The 15363-nt window shown below is 40.5% G+C and overlaps 1 protein-coding gene across 5 annotated transcripts in view; it reads right to left on the bottom strand.

The window, feature by feature from the left end:
* Positions 1 to 15363, bottom strand: part of LOC135214382 (sulfotransferase 1B1-like) — a 36652-nt gene that overhangs the window by 12462 nt on the left and 8827 nt on the right. For all 5 annotated transcript variants that reach the window (XM_064248636.1, XM_064248628.1, XM_064248661.1 and 2 more), the window contains exons 6-8: positions 11717 to 11843; positions 1557 to 1693; positions 40 to 181 (exon numbers count right to left, since the gene is read on the bottom strand). In XM_064248636.1, the coding sequence (XP_064104706.1) occupies positions 40 to 181; positions 1557 to 1693; positions 11717 to 11843 (406 nt within the window). The remainder of the gene's footprint in view (positions 1 to 39; positions 182 to 1556; positions 1694 to 11716; positions 11844 to 15363) is intronic.

Below are 15363 nucleotides of genomic sequence, written 5' to 3'. Positions count from 1 at the left end.
TAAGAGGTTGGACTGTAATAAAAATTCAAACATGCTTACCTTTCCTCATGAACTTTCCCTCTTCTTTATGAGCAAACCCAAGGTCTTTCCAGTGCTCATAATTGACACTAGGATTTTCAGACATGGCATCAAATGATGTGCAGGCTGCTACATACAAAATGTCAGCATCTGAGGCTTCTATCTAAAAATATAGCATGCAAGGAGTATAGTGAGGTCTGGAACATGAATAATAAATGTTTATAAAATGTAGCATAATGAACTGAAACAATGGAGCACAAGATCTTTTGCCTTTTGGTCCGTTTCAATAATAATAGTTTGCTAATATTTTTTAATAATAATGAAAATGCCTTTATGTCAATATAAAAGAACTTGCACTCTGCTGTTGCGATTTCATTGTGGTCATATTATCTGCTTCTATCGTATGATGTTATTCCCAGATATGTGTCTTTATATCCGTCTTCCTAATACACATTTATAATATACTAAAACCGAATATTAGATCATATTCAATACAGGTCACTGAAATTTTATCAAATTATACAAACAATTCCCACTATCATATCCACTACTATTTTGTTAACCTCCAGATACAAACTGTACATTCTTATAGGATACAGTAATTATAGTACTGGTCATGATAATCAAGTTAGTTATTAAATATAAATAATCATTTACATATAATAGTATAAACATATAGTACCTTACATGCAAAAGAACTGAAAAATTGAATTTGTTACATACTGGAAAATTAATCAGACAATCTAATTCAACAGGAAGAAAATATTACAAAGACCAGTAGGTTTTACAAATAAAAACTGGTTAATGGGGTACATAACCATTTTAAAGAACAAAACTGCATTAATACTGTACTGTTTTTGGCCAGTTCTAATTGACCATTAATGTTGATTTATTCTGACATTTAATACTTAAGTTGTCTGGCACAAATAAAATTAATCACAGTCCATACATGGGATCTTTATTAAAGAATATTGCAACTCTAGTGAGGAAAATTTCCAATTTGCATATTTTTTAGTGTCATTACATATATGAAAATATTACAATTACCCTGAATATTTTCAACACTGATTTGGCCGACTCAAAGCTGATTCACAATAATATTCCGAAAGTAGGAACTGAAATATCTGATTAGTAAAAACAAATATTACAGGTATTGCACAGCACCACAACTAAACACAAAACATACTTTGGGGTCTGGCTTTCTGAAAAGTTGCAAAGTCTTTTAAATACCTACCAAAGGCCCTATATTACAGCATATACTCATACTTGAATCCAATGCAGTACTTTCTAGATATCCTACAGCTGACAGCAATTCCGCACTGTCCCTTCACTAAACATTCAATCCAAGTGTTTATAGAAAATTGTACCACCTCTATAAAATGGTGGCATAGCAAAAACAATCATAATACACAGCTGGAAAGTACAGAGGACTGTTAACTGTAGGTGTTCCTACTCTATAACTTCAATATTATGCAGTAAACAACTGACAACTAATATCTTTTCACCTACACAAAATGACAAACAATCAAAAAACTTACTTCAAGAAATTTTGCCACTCTCTGTATAACATGGATGGGACGTTTTTTTAAATCCTCATATGTTATAAACAGAATATTGGATACCTCTCGCCTATTCCAGTACTCTAACACATGATCAAAGAATGGGCTGTACATAACTGCAATAGAAATTAATATTATTAATTATTACTATTATCATTATTATTACATATTTGAACAAGATCACTCAAACTACATTTTGAACTCACAGAACTAACCTAATACTTAATACTAATAGTCCTCTACTCACAAATATGTTACATTCTCTACTTATGATCAAGTTACGTCCCGAACGGCTGTTCATATCTTAATTTGTTTGTAAGTCCAATCTAATATACTCAAGAGTCAATATGTACAGTGCTATTTATGTCTCTCTTATACAAAAACACAATACTAGTATGTACTGTACTGTATTCTATAGAGTACCTTATTAATATGAATATTTAAAACCTAAAAACATTAAGCAAATTATGATAATAGTACGGTAAAATACAGTTTTAATTTATAATCAAAGTTCTTCATAACTCTGAGGCTTCATAAGTTGAAAGTTCATAAACAGAGGAGTGTCTGTATTTCTTGGTGTAATGACAACTTTTGCACTGAAAAATATATTTAATTTATCTGAGTATATTATGGATTTACAACATTGACTTTATAACAATATTTTCTGGGCAAATAATTTTTTTATGGGGAAAGTGCAAATTGTCGCGTATCTCGTAATCGTATCTCATTATTATTTTTATCTACATAAGTTATTTTGGGGGAATTTTTATGACATTGTATGGAGCAATCATTCAGGTACAAAATTAAACAAAATTGAGCATTTTTCTTGAAAACTGTCAGAGTTACATGTCTTTGAACTTTAAAAAAAGGTAAACAATTTTTTTTGGTATCACATACCGTATATACTCACATAACACGCAATCTCGCATATCATGCGACCCCCAAATTTTCACCCTCAAAAATTGATTTTATAATGTATCTCATGTATCATGTAAGTTAAATTTACAAGACCAAAATTTAACAATAAGCTAACCTCTTTTTCTCCTCTTATCTATTCCATTTTTTAGTTAGGCTAACCCCTTTTCCTCCATCTCTTAATCTATCCCATCTTCTACTCAAGTTTAAAAAGTAAAAGAGAATGCAAAAAGTATCGGTAGCAATGATATACTTGTTTGGTAAATGCATACAGCCAGAAACAGCTGATTTGCTGTGAACAACCAATCCTATAAAAACAGCCTTTTTGCTTGAATTTCAACCATCGTACGATAGTAAAAAATTACCATAGTTATATTACAAATGATGTTAATGAGAATAGGACTGATATATTTTTACATTACAGGTAGTAGTCGGTCCATGTTAATTTACTGTAAGAATATTATACTAGCGTAGTTTACACTAGGGTAATCAGTACCATCTTTACATATAGAGTAGCCTATAGTCTACACTACACAGCATACTTTATTACATATATGGCATACTAATTATTAATTTCAACTTATTCTCTAGGTTCAATGCACATTGGCTTATGATGATTCAGTACAAAGAGAAATTGAATAACATTTAACAAGTTAGCCTCGCCTATACGATGACGATGATATCATGGTACATACATACTATATCAAATATATATGAATACAGTAGCCTAGCCTTCAGTATACTGTATACTACATACATAATATGATATAATTTAGTAATTTATTAAGAAAAGCCAATTTTGGAGTTTCAATGGATTCTGACTATGACATATCAGTGGGAAACAAAGAAAAAAAAAAATTGGACATGAAATGGGAATCAGATTCAGACCGACATCGGCATACCTAATTGAGCGATGTCAGGCTGCTGACGGCTACGTATGTTTACGAAATAAATACACGATGAATATGCATCTTTTCTGATTCTTTTAAAAAGTTATACATTACAGTATCCAATAATATTGTATGTATTCTAATTGGATTTATGTTATGTAAGCTCATTAGGTATTTAGCTCTTTTGGACTATGAACTTCTGTTTCTGGATCATAATTTTGAAAGCAGACAGCTGCAGATGATGATCCTGCTTGTAGTGAAAGACCTCTTCGTATTGTTATTAAATTATGGTGATGCTTCAAGGGCAATACACTTGCCTCTACCAGAAGCAAGCTTCTTAGGGATGATCGGAACGCTCCTGTGCACAATTGCACACCTTCATGGTGCACCGCATCGAGAGTTTTTAATGCAGATTCTGAGGCGGATGAATATATTGGACAGCAGTAATCTATTCTAGATAAGACTGTTGCCTTATACTATATTAGTGTGTGATAACTTTTTCAATATGGCACGGGCTTTGATGCCCTTGCCTTTAATGTATTTGATGTGCTCTTTCCTTTTCCAGTTAAATGTTGATCAAATATCACTGCCTATAAAGGTGAAGTTTGATTGTTTGGTTCTTCAGCCATCTTTTGTCTTTGTAGAAGATGATTGCTTTTCTTTTATCAGTTGAAAATTTAAATCCAACTGAATTTGTCCATCTACATATATTTGAAATGGTAGTATTGAGCATGTCTCAAATTGCTACTTGTATAGTAAATAACAAAGTCATCAACATATAAACTGTTTTTACATCACTTGGTCAAATTTATAGTAATGTCATTGATTGCTAAAGCAAACAACGTACAGCTCGAGACACTACCTTAAGAGATTCCTTCTTCCAGTTTATAGGTTACTGAGTAGGAATTTTCTACTCTTACTTGAAAATTTCTGTTTGTTAAAAAGTTAATAAATATTGGTAAGTGGCCTCTTAAGTCCCTTGGAGTGGAGTTTTTGCATGATGTTTCCATGTTGTGTCGTATGCTAGTCATGAAAATAACATGAAAATACAATATGTAATTACCAAATATTGCTCTACAAAAACAATTTGCGGTGAATTTTCCGTAATTTATTTGCTTGACTGCTGAACCGTGATATAGCGGGGGTTCACTATACTGTTGAAAGTGAGAAAGTGATGGCTGCATCAGCTGCATTCAACTTATATTGTTTTTTTTCAGTTTTTTTAATACTGTACTTGCTTTTTAGGGCTACTGCATTCTGCCAGTAACTTACCATTGTTTGCTGGAAGGTAAATAGTTGTAAACAAGGTTAGTCTTCTTGAGTCTACATTCTTGTATGAACAAGGTAAAAGATATTATTCCTGCTTACAAAATTCCTTCAATAAAAAATGTTATTGTTATTATACAATTAAGTTTGTTCATACTTACCTGGCAGATATATGTATAGCTGTATTTTCTGAAGTCCGACAGAATTTCAAAACTCGCGGCACACGCAGTGGGCGGCCAGGTGGTAGTACCCATTCCCGCCGCTGGGAGGCGGATATCAGGAACCATTCCCATTTTCTATTCATATTTTATTAATGCCCCTGTCTCCTGAGGGGAGGAGGGCGGGCACTTTAATTATATATATCTGCCAGGTAAGTATGAACAAACTTAATTGTATAATAACAATAACATTTTGTTCATGCCACTTACCTGACAGATATATATATAGCTGAATCCCACCTTCGGATGGTGGGAAGAGACAGAATAGGATTTTTTAGGAAACTTAAATTAAGTAGATGATATACATCTTGGTTCCTCACCTGTTAGCAAAGTAGACTGTGTGATTACTGTCACTTAAGGCTGAGACCTGTAGTGCTGGTGCGCTCTGGATGATCTGTCAACGGGTAAGTGACCTCAACGTGACAAGACCATCGAGCCATACATATGAGGGCAACAAAGCAACTGACCACCACCTGACCAACTATCCAAAGACCCCTTAAAACTAACTAAAGGATGGGAGATCTTCACATAAGACTCACCACAACCTAAAAACACAACAGTAAAACTAACCTAAACCTAACTAAGGGATAGGGAAAGAGCTACTTCCGGACCCCAAGACTGTGTCCGCAGAAACGTATGGCCCAAGTGAATTACAGTCGTCATAAATCGTTCTCACATCCCTTAGGTAATGTGAGGCGAAGACGGAGTTACTCCTCCAAAAGGTGCAATCAAGAATGTCCTTGATTGACATATTCTTTTGGAAGGCAAGAGATGGGTAGCGACAGCTCTAACTTCGTGAGCTTTCACTCGTAAGAGGCTCAAATCAGTCTTCTGGAAAGATGAATGAGCCTCTTTAATGACGTCCCTCAGAAAGAAAGCAACAGCATTCTTAGATAAAGGTAACTCTGGTCTCTTCACAGAGCACCAGAGATTACCTGAGGGACCTCTTACCTCTTTTGTTCTATGTACATAGAACTTGAGAGCCCTGACAGGGCACAGGCTCTCTCTGGTTCTTGGCCCACCAGACTTGACATACCCTTGATCTCGAAAGTTTTCGGCCAAGGATTAGAAGGATTTTCATTCTTCGCCAAGAAAGTTGGGCTCAAAGAGCAGACAGCATTGTCTCCTTTGAATCCCACTAAATTACTAAAAGCTTGTATTTCACTAACCCTCTTAGCCGTCGCCAGAGAAGTTAGGAAAAGAGCCTTCCTTGTCAAGTTTCGAAGAGACGCTGCTTGAAGAGGTTCGAAAGGACTTGACACTTAAGAACTTAAGAACCACGTCAAGGTTCCATGAAGGAGGTCTCGTTTGAGGAATCTTCGAAGTTTCAAAAGATTTTAAAAGATCATGAATGTCTTTGTTGTCAGAAAGGTCAAGGCCTCTGTGCCTAAAAACCGCTGACAACATGCTCTTATATCCCTTGATGGTAGGGACTGCTAATTTCTGCACATTCCTGAGAAAGAGCAGAAAATCAGCTATCTGGTTCACAGAGGTCGAGGAAGAGGAAACTCCCTCCTTTTTACACCATGCCCTGAAGGAAGCCCACTTCGATTGGTAAACAGCTCTTGTAGAAGCACGTCTTGCATTTGCGATTGCTCTCGCAGCTGCTTTCGAAAAACCTCTCGCTCTGGCCAACTTTTCGATAGTCTGAACGCAGTCAGACTCAGAGCGGAGAGGTTTTGGTGAAACCTTTCGAAGTGAGGCTGTTTGAGTAGATCTTTCCTCCAGGGCAATGTCCTTGGAAAGTCTACAAGGAAAGACATGACCTCTGTGAACCATTCTCTCGCTGGCCACATCGGAGCGATCAGGGTCAACCTCGTCCCTTCTGAGGCCGCAAACTTCCTCATGACTTCCCCCAAAATCTTGAATGGTGGGAAGGCGTACAGATCTAGACCCGTCCAATTCCAAAGCAACGTGTCCACAGCGATCGCTTCCGGATCCAGGACCGGTGAGCAATAAAGAGGAAGTCTCTTGGTCCTTGACGTCGCGAATAAGTCGACCAGAGGTCTCGACACACGTCTTTGTTTAAGGTCCATTCCGTCGGTAGGATTTGTTCCCGACGACTGAGAAGATCGGCCCTGACGTTTTGCACTCCTGCAATGAACCTCGTCAGGATCGTAACCTTTCTTCTCTTCGCCCACAGCAGAATCTCCCTCGCCAGGAAAAACAAAGTTCTGGAGTGTGTTCCTCCCTGATTCTTCAAATAAGCGAGTGCTGTGGTATTGTCGGAGTTTACCTGAACAATCCTGTTCTTCAAACTCCTTTCGAAGAACTGCAGAGACAGAAAGATTGCTGCAAGCTCTTTGACATTTATGTGCCAGGCTACCTGTTCCCCTCCCCAGGAGCCTGACACTTCCTTCCCTCCTAGTGTTGCTCCCCAGCCCGTGATGGAAGCGTCGGAGAACAACACTAGGTCGGGGCTCAGAAGACTTAGGGACACGCCCTCCTGTAGCTTCTGTGGGTCGAACCACCATCTTAGATGGCTCTTTATTGGAAGAGATATTCTCAATATCGCATTGAGATCGTCCTTGGCCTTCCACTCGTCCGCAAGGAAAAACTGGAGAGGCCTGAGGTGCAGTCTTCCCAAGGAAACAAACCTTTCTAGCGAGGAAATGGTTCCCAGCAGACTCATCCATTCCCTCGCCGAGCAAGTCTCTTTCCCTAAGAAGGCCGAGATCTTTTCTAATCCTAGCCGCTGACGTTCCTGGGACGGAAACGCTCGAAAAGCCACTGAATCCATCTGAATCCCCAGATACACGATGGACTGTGTCGGGGTCAGATGCGACTTTTCGAGGTTGACAAGAAGTCCCAGGGACTTTGCTAGGGCTAAAGTGAACTGCAAGTCCTTCAGACACTTTTCTCTCGACGACGCTCTGATAAGCCAGTCGTCGAGGTACAGGGAAACTCTTATCCCCGAAGAGTGTAGCCACCTCGCCACATTCTTCATGACTACGGTGAACACCATTGGAGCCGTGGTCAGGCCGAAACACACAGCTCTGAACTGCCACACTTTTTTGTCTAAGACAAACCTTAGGTACTTTCTTGAAAGAGGGTGGATCGGGATGTGAAAGTACGCGTCCTGCAAGTCTAAGGACACCATCCAGTCGCCCGGTCTCAAGGCTCCCAGAACAGAATGAGGCGTCTCCATCGTGAATTTGGTCTTTTCCACGAAAAGATTGAGCCTGCTTACATCTAGAACTGGACGCCAACCTGACGACTGCTTTGGTACTAGGAAAATCCTGTTGTAAAAACCTGGAGACCCCAGGTCCGCGACTTGTTCCACCGCTCTTTTTTCGATCATTTGTTGAAGAAGATCGAATAAAACTTGTTTCTTCTCTCCCTGATAGGATGGAGAAAGGTCTCTGGGAGTCGTAGAAAGAGGAGGAAGATCTAAAAAGGGGATCTGTACCCCTGCTCCACGATCTTGAGGGACCAAGAGTCCGTGTCTCTCTCTCTCCACACTCCCACCCGCAAAAAACTTCAGTCTGGCTCCGACTGGTGTCTGAAGGACATGCTTCTCACTTGGAAGGCTTTGATTTAAAGGAAGCTCTTCCTCGTGAAAAACCTCTCCCTCGAGGAGCTGCTCTCGAGGGGGGAGCCCCACGAAAGGGCTTAACCTTCTTCGGCGGTCGAACAAAAGCTGAAGAAGTTGAAGGGACTGCCGAACGTCTCGAGGACTGGGCTAAGAGGTCCTGCGTTGCCTTCTCTTGCAAACTGCTTGTCAGGTCCTTCACCAAAGTCTGGGGGAAGAGATGGTTAGAAAGAGGAGAAAAAAGCAAATCCGCTTTCTGAGCTGGAGTAACTGAACGAGCCGTGAAATTGCACAGCAAAGCTCTCTTCTTCAAGAAGGCCGTCCCAAAATGAGAGACGAGCTCCTCAGAACCATCCCTGACGGCTTTGTCCATGCATGCTAACACGCTGGACAGCTCCCCCAGACTGAGAGATTCTGGGCTTCTCGATTGCAGATCCAGAACTCCCAAGCACCAGTCAAGGAAGTTGAAAACTTCAAGAGTCCGGAGCAGACCCTTCAAATGATGGTCCGTCTCCGTAGGGGTCCAGGTCACTTTAGCAGTGGATAAAAGGGACCTCCTCTGAGAATCCACCAAGCTGGAGAAATCTCCTTGTGCTGAAGAAGGGATTCTAACCCCCACTTCTTCTTTGGTCTTATACCAAATACCCCCTTTTCCGCTGAGTCTAGCTGGAGGCAATGCGAAAGTTGTCTTGCCTTGATCTCTCCTTCGTTCCATCCAATCTTGGAGTTTCTTGAACGCCCGTTTAGTGGAGAGCGAAGTTTTCATCTCAACAAACTCCGGAGTCTTACCAGTCTTAGAGGATGAAAACTGCGAAGGAGGAGACTTGGGAGCTGCAGGCTGAAACTTGTCCTCGAAGGACGAACGCAACAGCCGCACGAGAACTTTATAATCCGAGATTGAAGAGGCAGCAGAAGGTTCCTCTTCAACAGAGTCAGCAGGACTACTCAGCTCTCCTTCTTCTCTAATCGGAAGAGGAGACCGCCTCTCCGGAGAGGGCGTACGTATGTCGGGTCTTGCCTTAATCAAAGACCCCCTATGCTTACTGGATGAAGCCTTATCTAGGCTGTCTTCTTTGTGACGTTTACCACTCGAAGTAGGCAGAGCGTCCTGACGGCGAAAAGCGTCCTTAGCGACACCCGAGGCAGCCTCACTTGCCAGAGAAGCGTCCTTACGTTTCTTAAACGAAAGGGAAGACATGTTATCCGGAATACGTGCCTGTGCGCGCAAACCAGCGTCTTGAAGTACGGCTTCTTCTTGGCCGGAGTCCCCCAAAGCGTCTTGAAGAGCGTCCTGCTGAACGTCCTGCCGAGCGTCCTGCCAAGCGTCCTGCCGAGCGTCCTGTCGAGCATCCTGTCGAGCGTCCTGTCGAACGTCGTGCCGAGCGTCCTGCCGAGCGTCTTCAAAAGCGTCCTGACGCAACGTCTTCCTAGAGGACGAACGAGATCGGCGAATCGCCGAAGGAGACGCGATCGGCGAAAGAGACGAACGAGGAGAGGGAGAAGGAGACTGCTTCGTCCTCTTGACGGGCAGTCTAAGGTCCTTCCTCCGCTTAGGCTCGACTGCTGCTGGGCGAGTCCTCTGAGCCATAAGCGTCGATAGCTGGTCCTGAAGGGACAAAAGAATGTTCTTCGTTGGAGAGGAACGAACAGAGGGAGCAGGACTGATCCTGCGAGAAGACGAGGGGCGAGGGGATGCCTCCTTCCTTCTCACAGGTACAGCTACCTGCTTCTCAGGGATACGCGCCTGTGCACGCAACCCAGCGTCCTCATCGGAGGAGATCTTACCCCTTTTCTGAGGAGGAAAAGCGTCATACGCGTCCTCCGAAGAAAGCGGCGATACAGGACGTGAAGCGTCCTCAACACGAAACGTCCTTTTCAGCGGACGAGAGTCTCTCCGAGCGCTCCACCCCTTGCGCGGGGAGGACGCTTCGGAGGACGAAAAACAGTCCTTAAGGATGCGCGCCTGTGAGCGCTCCTTGACAGACAGCCTAGGACTTTTGCAACAAGGCCTGCCGAAGGGACGCCAGATCGGTGGGGAGCCCCCGTAACCCTCTTGCGGCTTTCGACATACCCTCTCCCTGAGTCTTGGGAGTCCGATAGAGGTCTAGCCTAGAGGCATTATGGGGCCGATCTGACGCCCCTCCACAACACTAGGGGCACGATCACACACTTGAACTGAGCCAGTTTCCAAGGCTTTCACTTTGGTCTCCAGAGTGCGTAGAGACTCCAAAATAAGAGAGAGAGCATTAGCTTCTCCCGACACAGATTCAGGGCCCGAAGGCAACACAGGTTTAGGAGATGCAAACTCTACAGGTGTTAATACAGGTGAATTATTAGCCTTACCTTTGGTAGAACCACTCCTGGAGGAAGACCTCCTGATCCTATTGCGTTCCAATTTACGCCGATAGGACTCATATACTCTCCAATCATCATCGGTCAATCTCTCACATTCATTGCACCAAAACCGATTATCCACCAAACAATTATCCCCCTACAACTCATACATACTGTGTGGGGGTCTACCGATGCTTTCGGTAGCCTCACCTTACAATCAGTCCTCACACACACTCTGAAACTCACAGCACTTGATCCAGACATCACGTTTACAGAAAAGCCAATCCAAAGTCAAAAAACGGTCCACTATCGCGTATGCCAATCCAACAATCCAAATCAATACCAAAAGACAATCAGATACTTAAAAGCGAGCCAAATCCAAAAAATCCTGAGCGGAGGTCTGTAAACAGTTGTTTTACCGACCCGGCGACAGAAAAAAAATATGAATAGAAAATGGGAATGGTTCCTGATATCCGCCTCCCAGCGGCGGGAATGGGTACTACCACCTGGCCGCCCACTGCGTGTGCCGCGAGTTTTGAAATTCTGTCGGACTTCAGAAATACAGCTATATATATATCTGTCAGGTAAGTGGCATGAACAAACAACATAAGACCAGGGTAAACCAAGGATCTTTCTCAAGTAATGACAAAGACTCTTGAGTCAGTGTGCACAGGTGAGTCATCTCTCTGCATCAAAGAGCATGAAGCATAGCACACAAGCACTATAAACACATTTGTTATAATAAAGCATAATTTCTGGTAACACAACAACCAGAATCATTGACATCAAATCATTGTGGACAAAAATATCAGATGTAAAATAAAATATTCTGATGTAAATAAGGTATTAATCAAATAGGTACTCATGTTACTGTACAGCAAAAGTATTTTCCTTGCTATTAAGATAACTATCATTAATGCCTAGACCATTCTATACTAAACTCAGAATGTCTTCAATATCAATGAATTCACCATATACATATACCTGTGTCAGAGAGAAACATTCTGATGAAATCTGATAAAGTTCCCTGGAAACTGCAGGGCGTCAGTAATCTCATAAAGTGAAAGTACGATATGGCAGTGTCACGTGGGTTTCTTGTTATGTAAACCAACTGAAAAGAAAAGATAATAATTACTTAACAGTGCTATACTAGAAGCTTTCCAGAATCTACAAGAGCTATTTTAAATGTGCAAGTAGTAAATTATGAACTCATTTATATTGCAGGATTGTTATCAAATACAAAGCAAATAATCTAAATTTACATAATTCCAGAAAAAGTAAAGGACCCAAGAGGACTTCATGTAAAAGCAATGTAAAAGCTTTCATATAAAAGTGTAAATTACTAAAAATAAGAGTATTTCTTTTAATCAGGAACTGTAAAAGGAGTGACATAATGAAAGACTAAGTACCAAATGCTTTTGTGTTATGTACGTACAAATCTTTGTGATAAAAAGAAATATAAATAATAAGAGTATATCAAAGCAACTGGTACTTAGTCTTTAAGTTTACACATTTTCAGCAGTTTCTACTTACATATGTGGACAGCAATATAAAGCTAGTTTGCTTGCTAGTACTTCACTAACCGCTTGAATGAATGAATGGCTAGATCAAGCTTACCAACTCTTGGTGTGCATGTAAGTTATGCTATATACTACACCCCTCCCTCTGTGACACTGATACTGTCTCCAAAAATGTGATCCTGGACACTTTCTTCACCATCAATTACTTTGCTTTATTAAAATACAAACCACACTTCACAGAGTAGTATATGAGATATCTTCAACTATTTTGTTTCTTCTGCATTTCACTATACAAAATGGTCTTTTGTATTTCACTATCATCCAGTCTTTTCAGATAACCTTTCCATCTGCCATTTTGTTCTTATATAGGTATATGTGGAGTGTCAAAATGTGCCCTGTTCAGGCCCTACACATATACCAACGATCTTTCTGAAGTAGTGGCACAAAGACTCTTGAGTCAGTGTCCACAGGTAAGCCATCTCTACACAAAAAAGCAAGCAAGATAGCATACAAGCACTATAAATACAATACTTGTTTATAACAAGAGCATATTTTTCAATGAGCTAAATTATGAGTTATCTGGCATCACAACTACCAGGATCACTGACAACGAATCATTACATGGACAAATATTTCAGAATTTTACTTTATTTTGTACAATTATAATTACAGCTCATACATTATCAAAACAAATAGGAACTAAAATCAATAACAAATTCTGAGTATATTTGTTGTAAAATATTTACGTAAATTTACTGAGACGAAGATGCAGTACATAACTTTCTTGGATTATACATGTTTTTTCTAAAATTTCTTTTCACTTTTGTTTGCAAAATTGCAATTATAACTGACATATCATAAAAGATAAGAACTAATACTAACAGCAACCCCTGGGTATATTTATGGACAAATATATACAGTATATATAAAGACAGAGAGAGAGAGAGAGAGGCAGTACATGTTCCCTTGAAGTCAAGATCACAACTAACACATGAGCCGCCTACTTCATTTATCTGAGTCATCCTAAAAGTTGCCATTAGTGAATTTATGGGCTATAGAAGTAATGGAACCTCTTTCCTGCAAGATTCCCCCAAATCGATAGCATGTAATATTGATGCTCGCCATGAATGCATCCGTCCACCACCCAAAAGCTGTTATTGCTACTCATAGGAGGGTATTTGTCCATTAAGGGTTCAGCAAGTATGGCCTATACTGAGGTGGCAAAAGGCTGTTTCCCATCTTGGCATGTTAGTATATTTCCAAGCATATACCTCATGCATGGTCTCCCTCATTTCATTCTTGTTTGTGAGATCCACTATTTCACTTATGGATAATAAACAAGATTCTGATTCTATGTTTAAAATAATTACATAGGATACGACATCACCTTGGAAATAGCTCGACTACTGTTTATTTTGCTAGTTGTCCATTTCATTTCCACACCCCCACACTCACAAGCACTAAGCAAATCTTTACATTAATCCTCTCCACTCAAAAGTATGAAACCACTGTAAAATTTCTTGAACTACTAGATTAAAGGAAATAAGCTTGCAACAGCCTGTAATACACTTAAAATCACAATAAGTAGTAGTATGTCTTTCATCCAAAACTGCTATTTAACACTTACAACGTCACAAAGCTCTGCTGTAAAAATTGAGGTTGAAATAGGATGTGCATCCTTACATTCAGTCACTACTAAAGATTCCCAAAGCAATGTCAGCTCTAGATTGGAGCTATCTGTAAAGATAAAACTAGGAGTGATGCTTAGGACAATTTTCCTTAAAAATAAATGAGTCTCTCATCTCCCATCTGTTTTTAAACTACTAAAATACTCACAAAAAGTGATTTAAGGTAGTTTCCATCGAAAGGTATCCGAAACTCAAAGAGAATGACATCCTTCCTAGCATACTGAAACAATTTAAGAACTTTCTCTCTCCAAATAACTCTAATTTCTTTGTTGTTTTAAATGCAATCTCTGTTAGATATACCAATCCTTACTGATAAAAGGTTGACAATGAAGGTCCAGAGGCAGCTCTGCAATATCAACCAGGTTTGGATTGGGGGAAGAATGCAAGGAAACTGTGGCGAATCTGATACAGTATAGAACAAGGAATCTAAAATAATCAACCAACTTGGTGTTACTGATGAGCTGAGTATATCTTAGTTTTACCAGACCACTGAGCTGATTAATAGCTCTCCTAGGGCTGGCCCGAAGGATTAGATTTTTTTACGTGGCTAGGAACCATTTGGTTTCTTAGCAACAGGACCTACAGCTTATTTTGGGATCAAAACCACATTACGTACACTGAGAAATGAATTCCTAATCGCCAGAAATAAATTCCTCTGATTCTGCACTAGCAGCCACAGGAAGCAAACTTGGGCTACCAGATTGATAGTAGAGTATGAAACCCACTTGTCCAGTGAGGAACTTTTCATTCACTGAGGAGTATACTACTCTTCACAACAATATGAAAGTTTTGACATGGGTTATATCATAAGGGATCCAGGAGGATATTTCCTTTATCGCCAGTGTAAATAGCTCATAGTATTGCAACAGGAAGCTCCTCCTTAGCAGTAGTCAAAGCACATAGGGCAGCCGCAGACACTACACGAGAGAAAGATGCTGGAGAAAGCTCTGTCTCCTCTGCTCTTTTATGAGGAAGGCGGTGAAAGGGCTATCCGAAATATTATGCGCAAGCCAGATCTTTTGGACTTACTCCAGAGACTTCAGTGCTTGGAACATCAAAATCAGATGAACTTGGAGGGAGAGAGCTATCGTTGGTACACGTTAAAAACAGCTACGTCATCCTCCAAGGTAAGGGCATGGCCAGACTATTACTGCTATCCTTCGTAGAAAGAGTAGCAATATTACCATGCCGTGGACTAGGAATGGAAGAGGGAAAAAGAAAAGAACTGGAAGGATTCGGAGGTGTATTCCACCTCATAGAAGCTGGCAAACATTTCTTATCCTTCTTCCTCCTCTCACCAAACTACTCCCATTGCAGGAAGACCAACTAACACACTCATTACAAGGGAAGCACAAGTACAAGTCTTCCACAGGAGAAGAACAAAACCTGTGGGGCTCTACCATTTTGGGACACATGAAATACA

This window comes from Macrobrachium nipponense, chromosome 19 (genome assembly GCF_015104395.2).
Source record: "Macrobrachium nipponense isolate FS-2020 chromosome 19, ASM1510439v2, whole genome shotgun sequence".
Taxonomy (NCBI): domain Eukaryota; kingdom Metazoa; phylum Arthropoda; class Malacostraca; order Decapoda; family Palaemonidae; genus Macrobrachium; species Macrobrachium nipponense.
The sequence above is the reverse complement of the archived record's forward strand: the minus strand, read 5'-3'. Positions and strand labels throughout refer to the sequence as shown.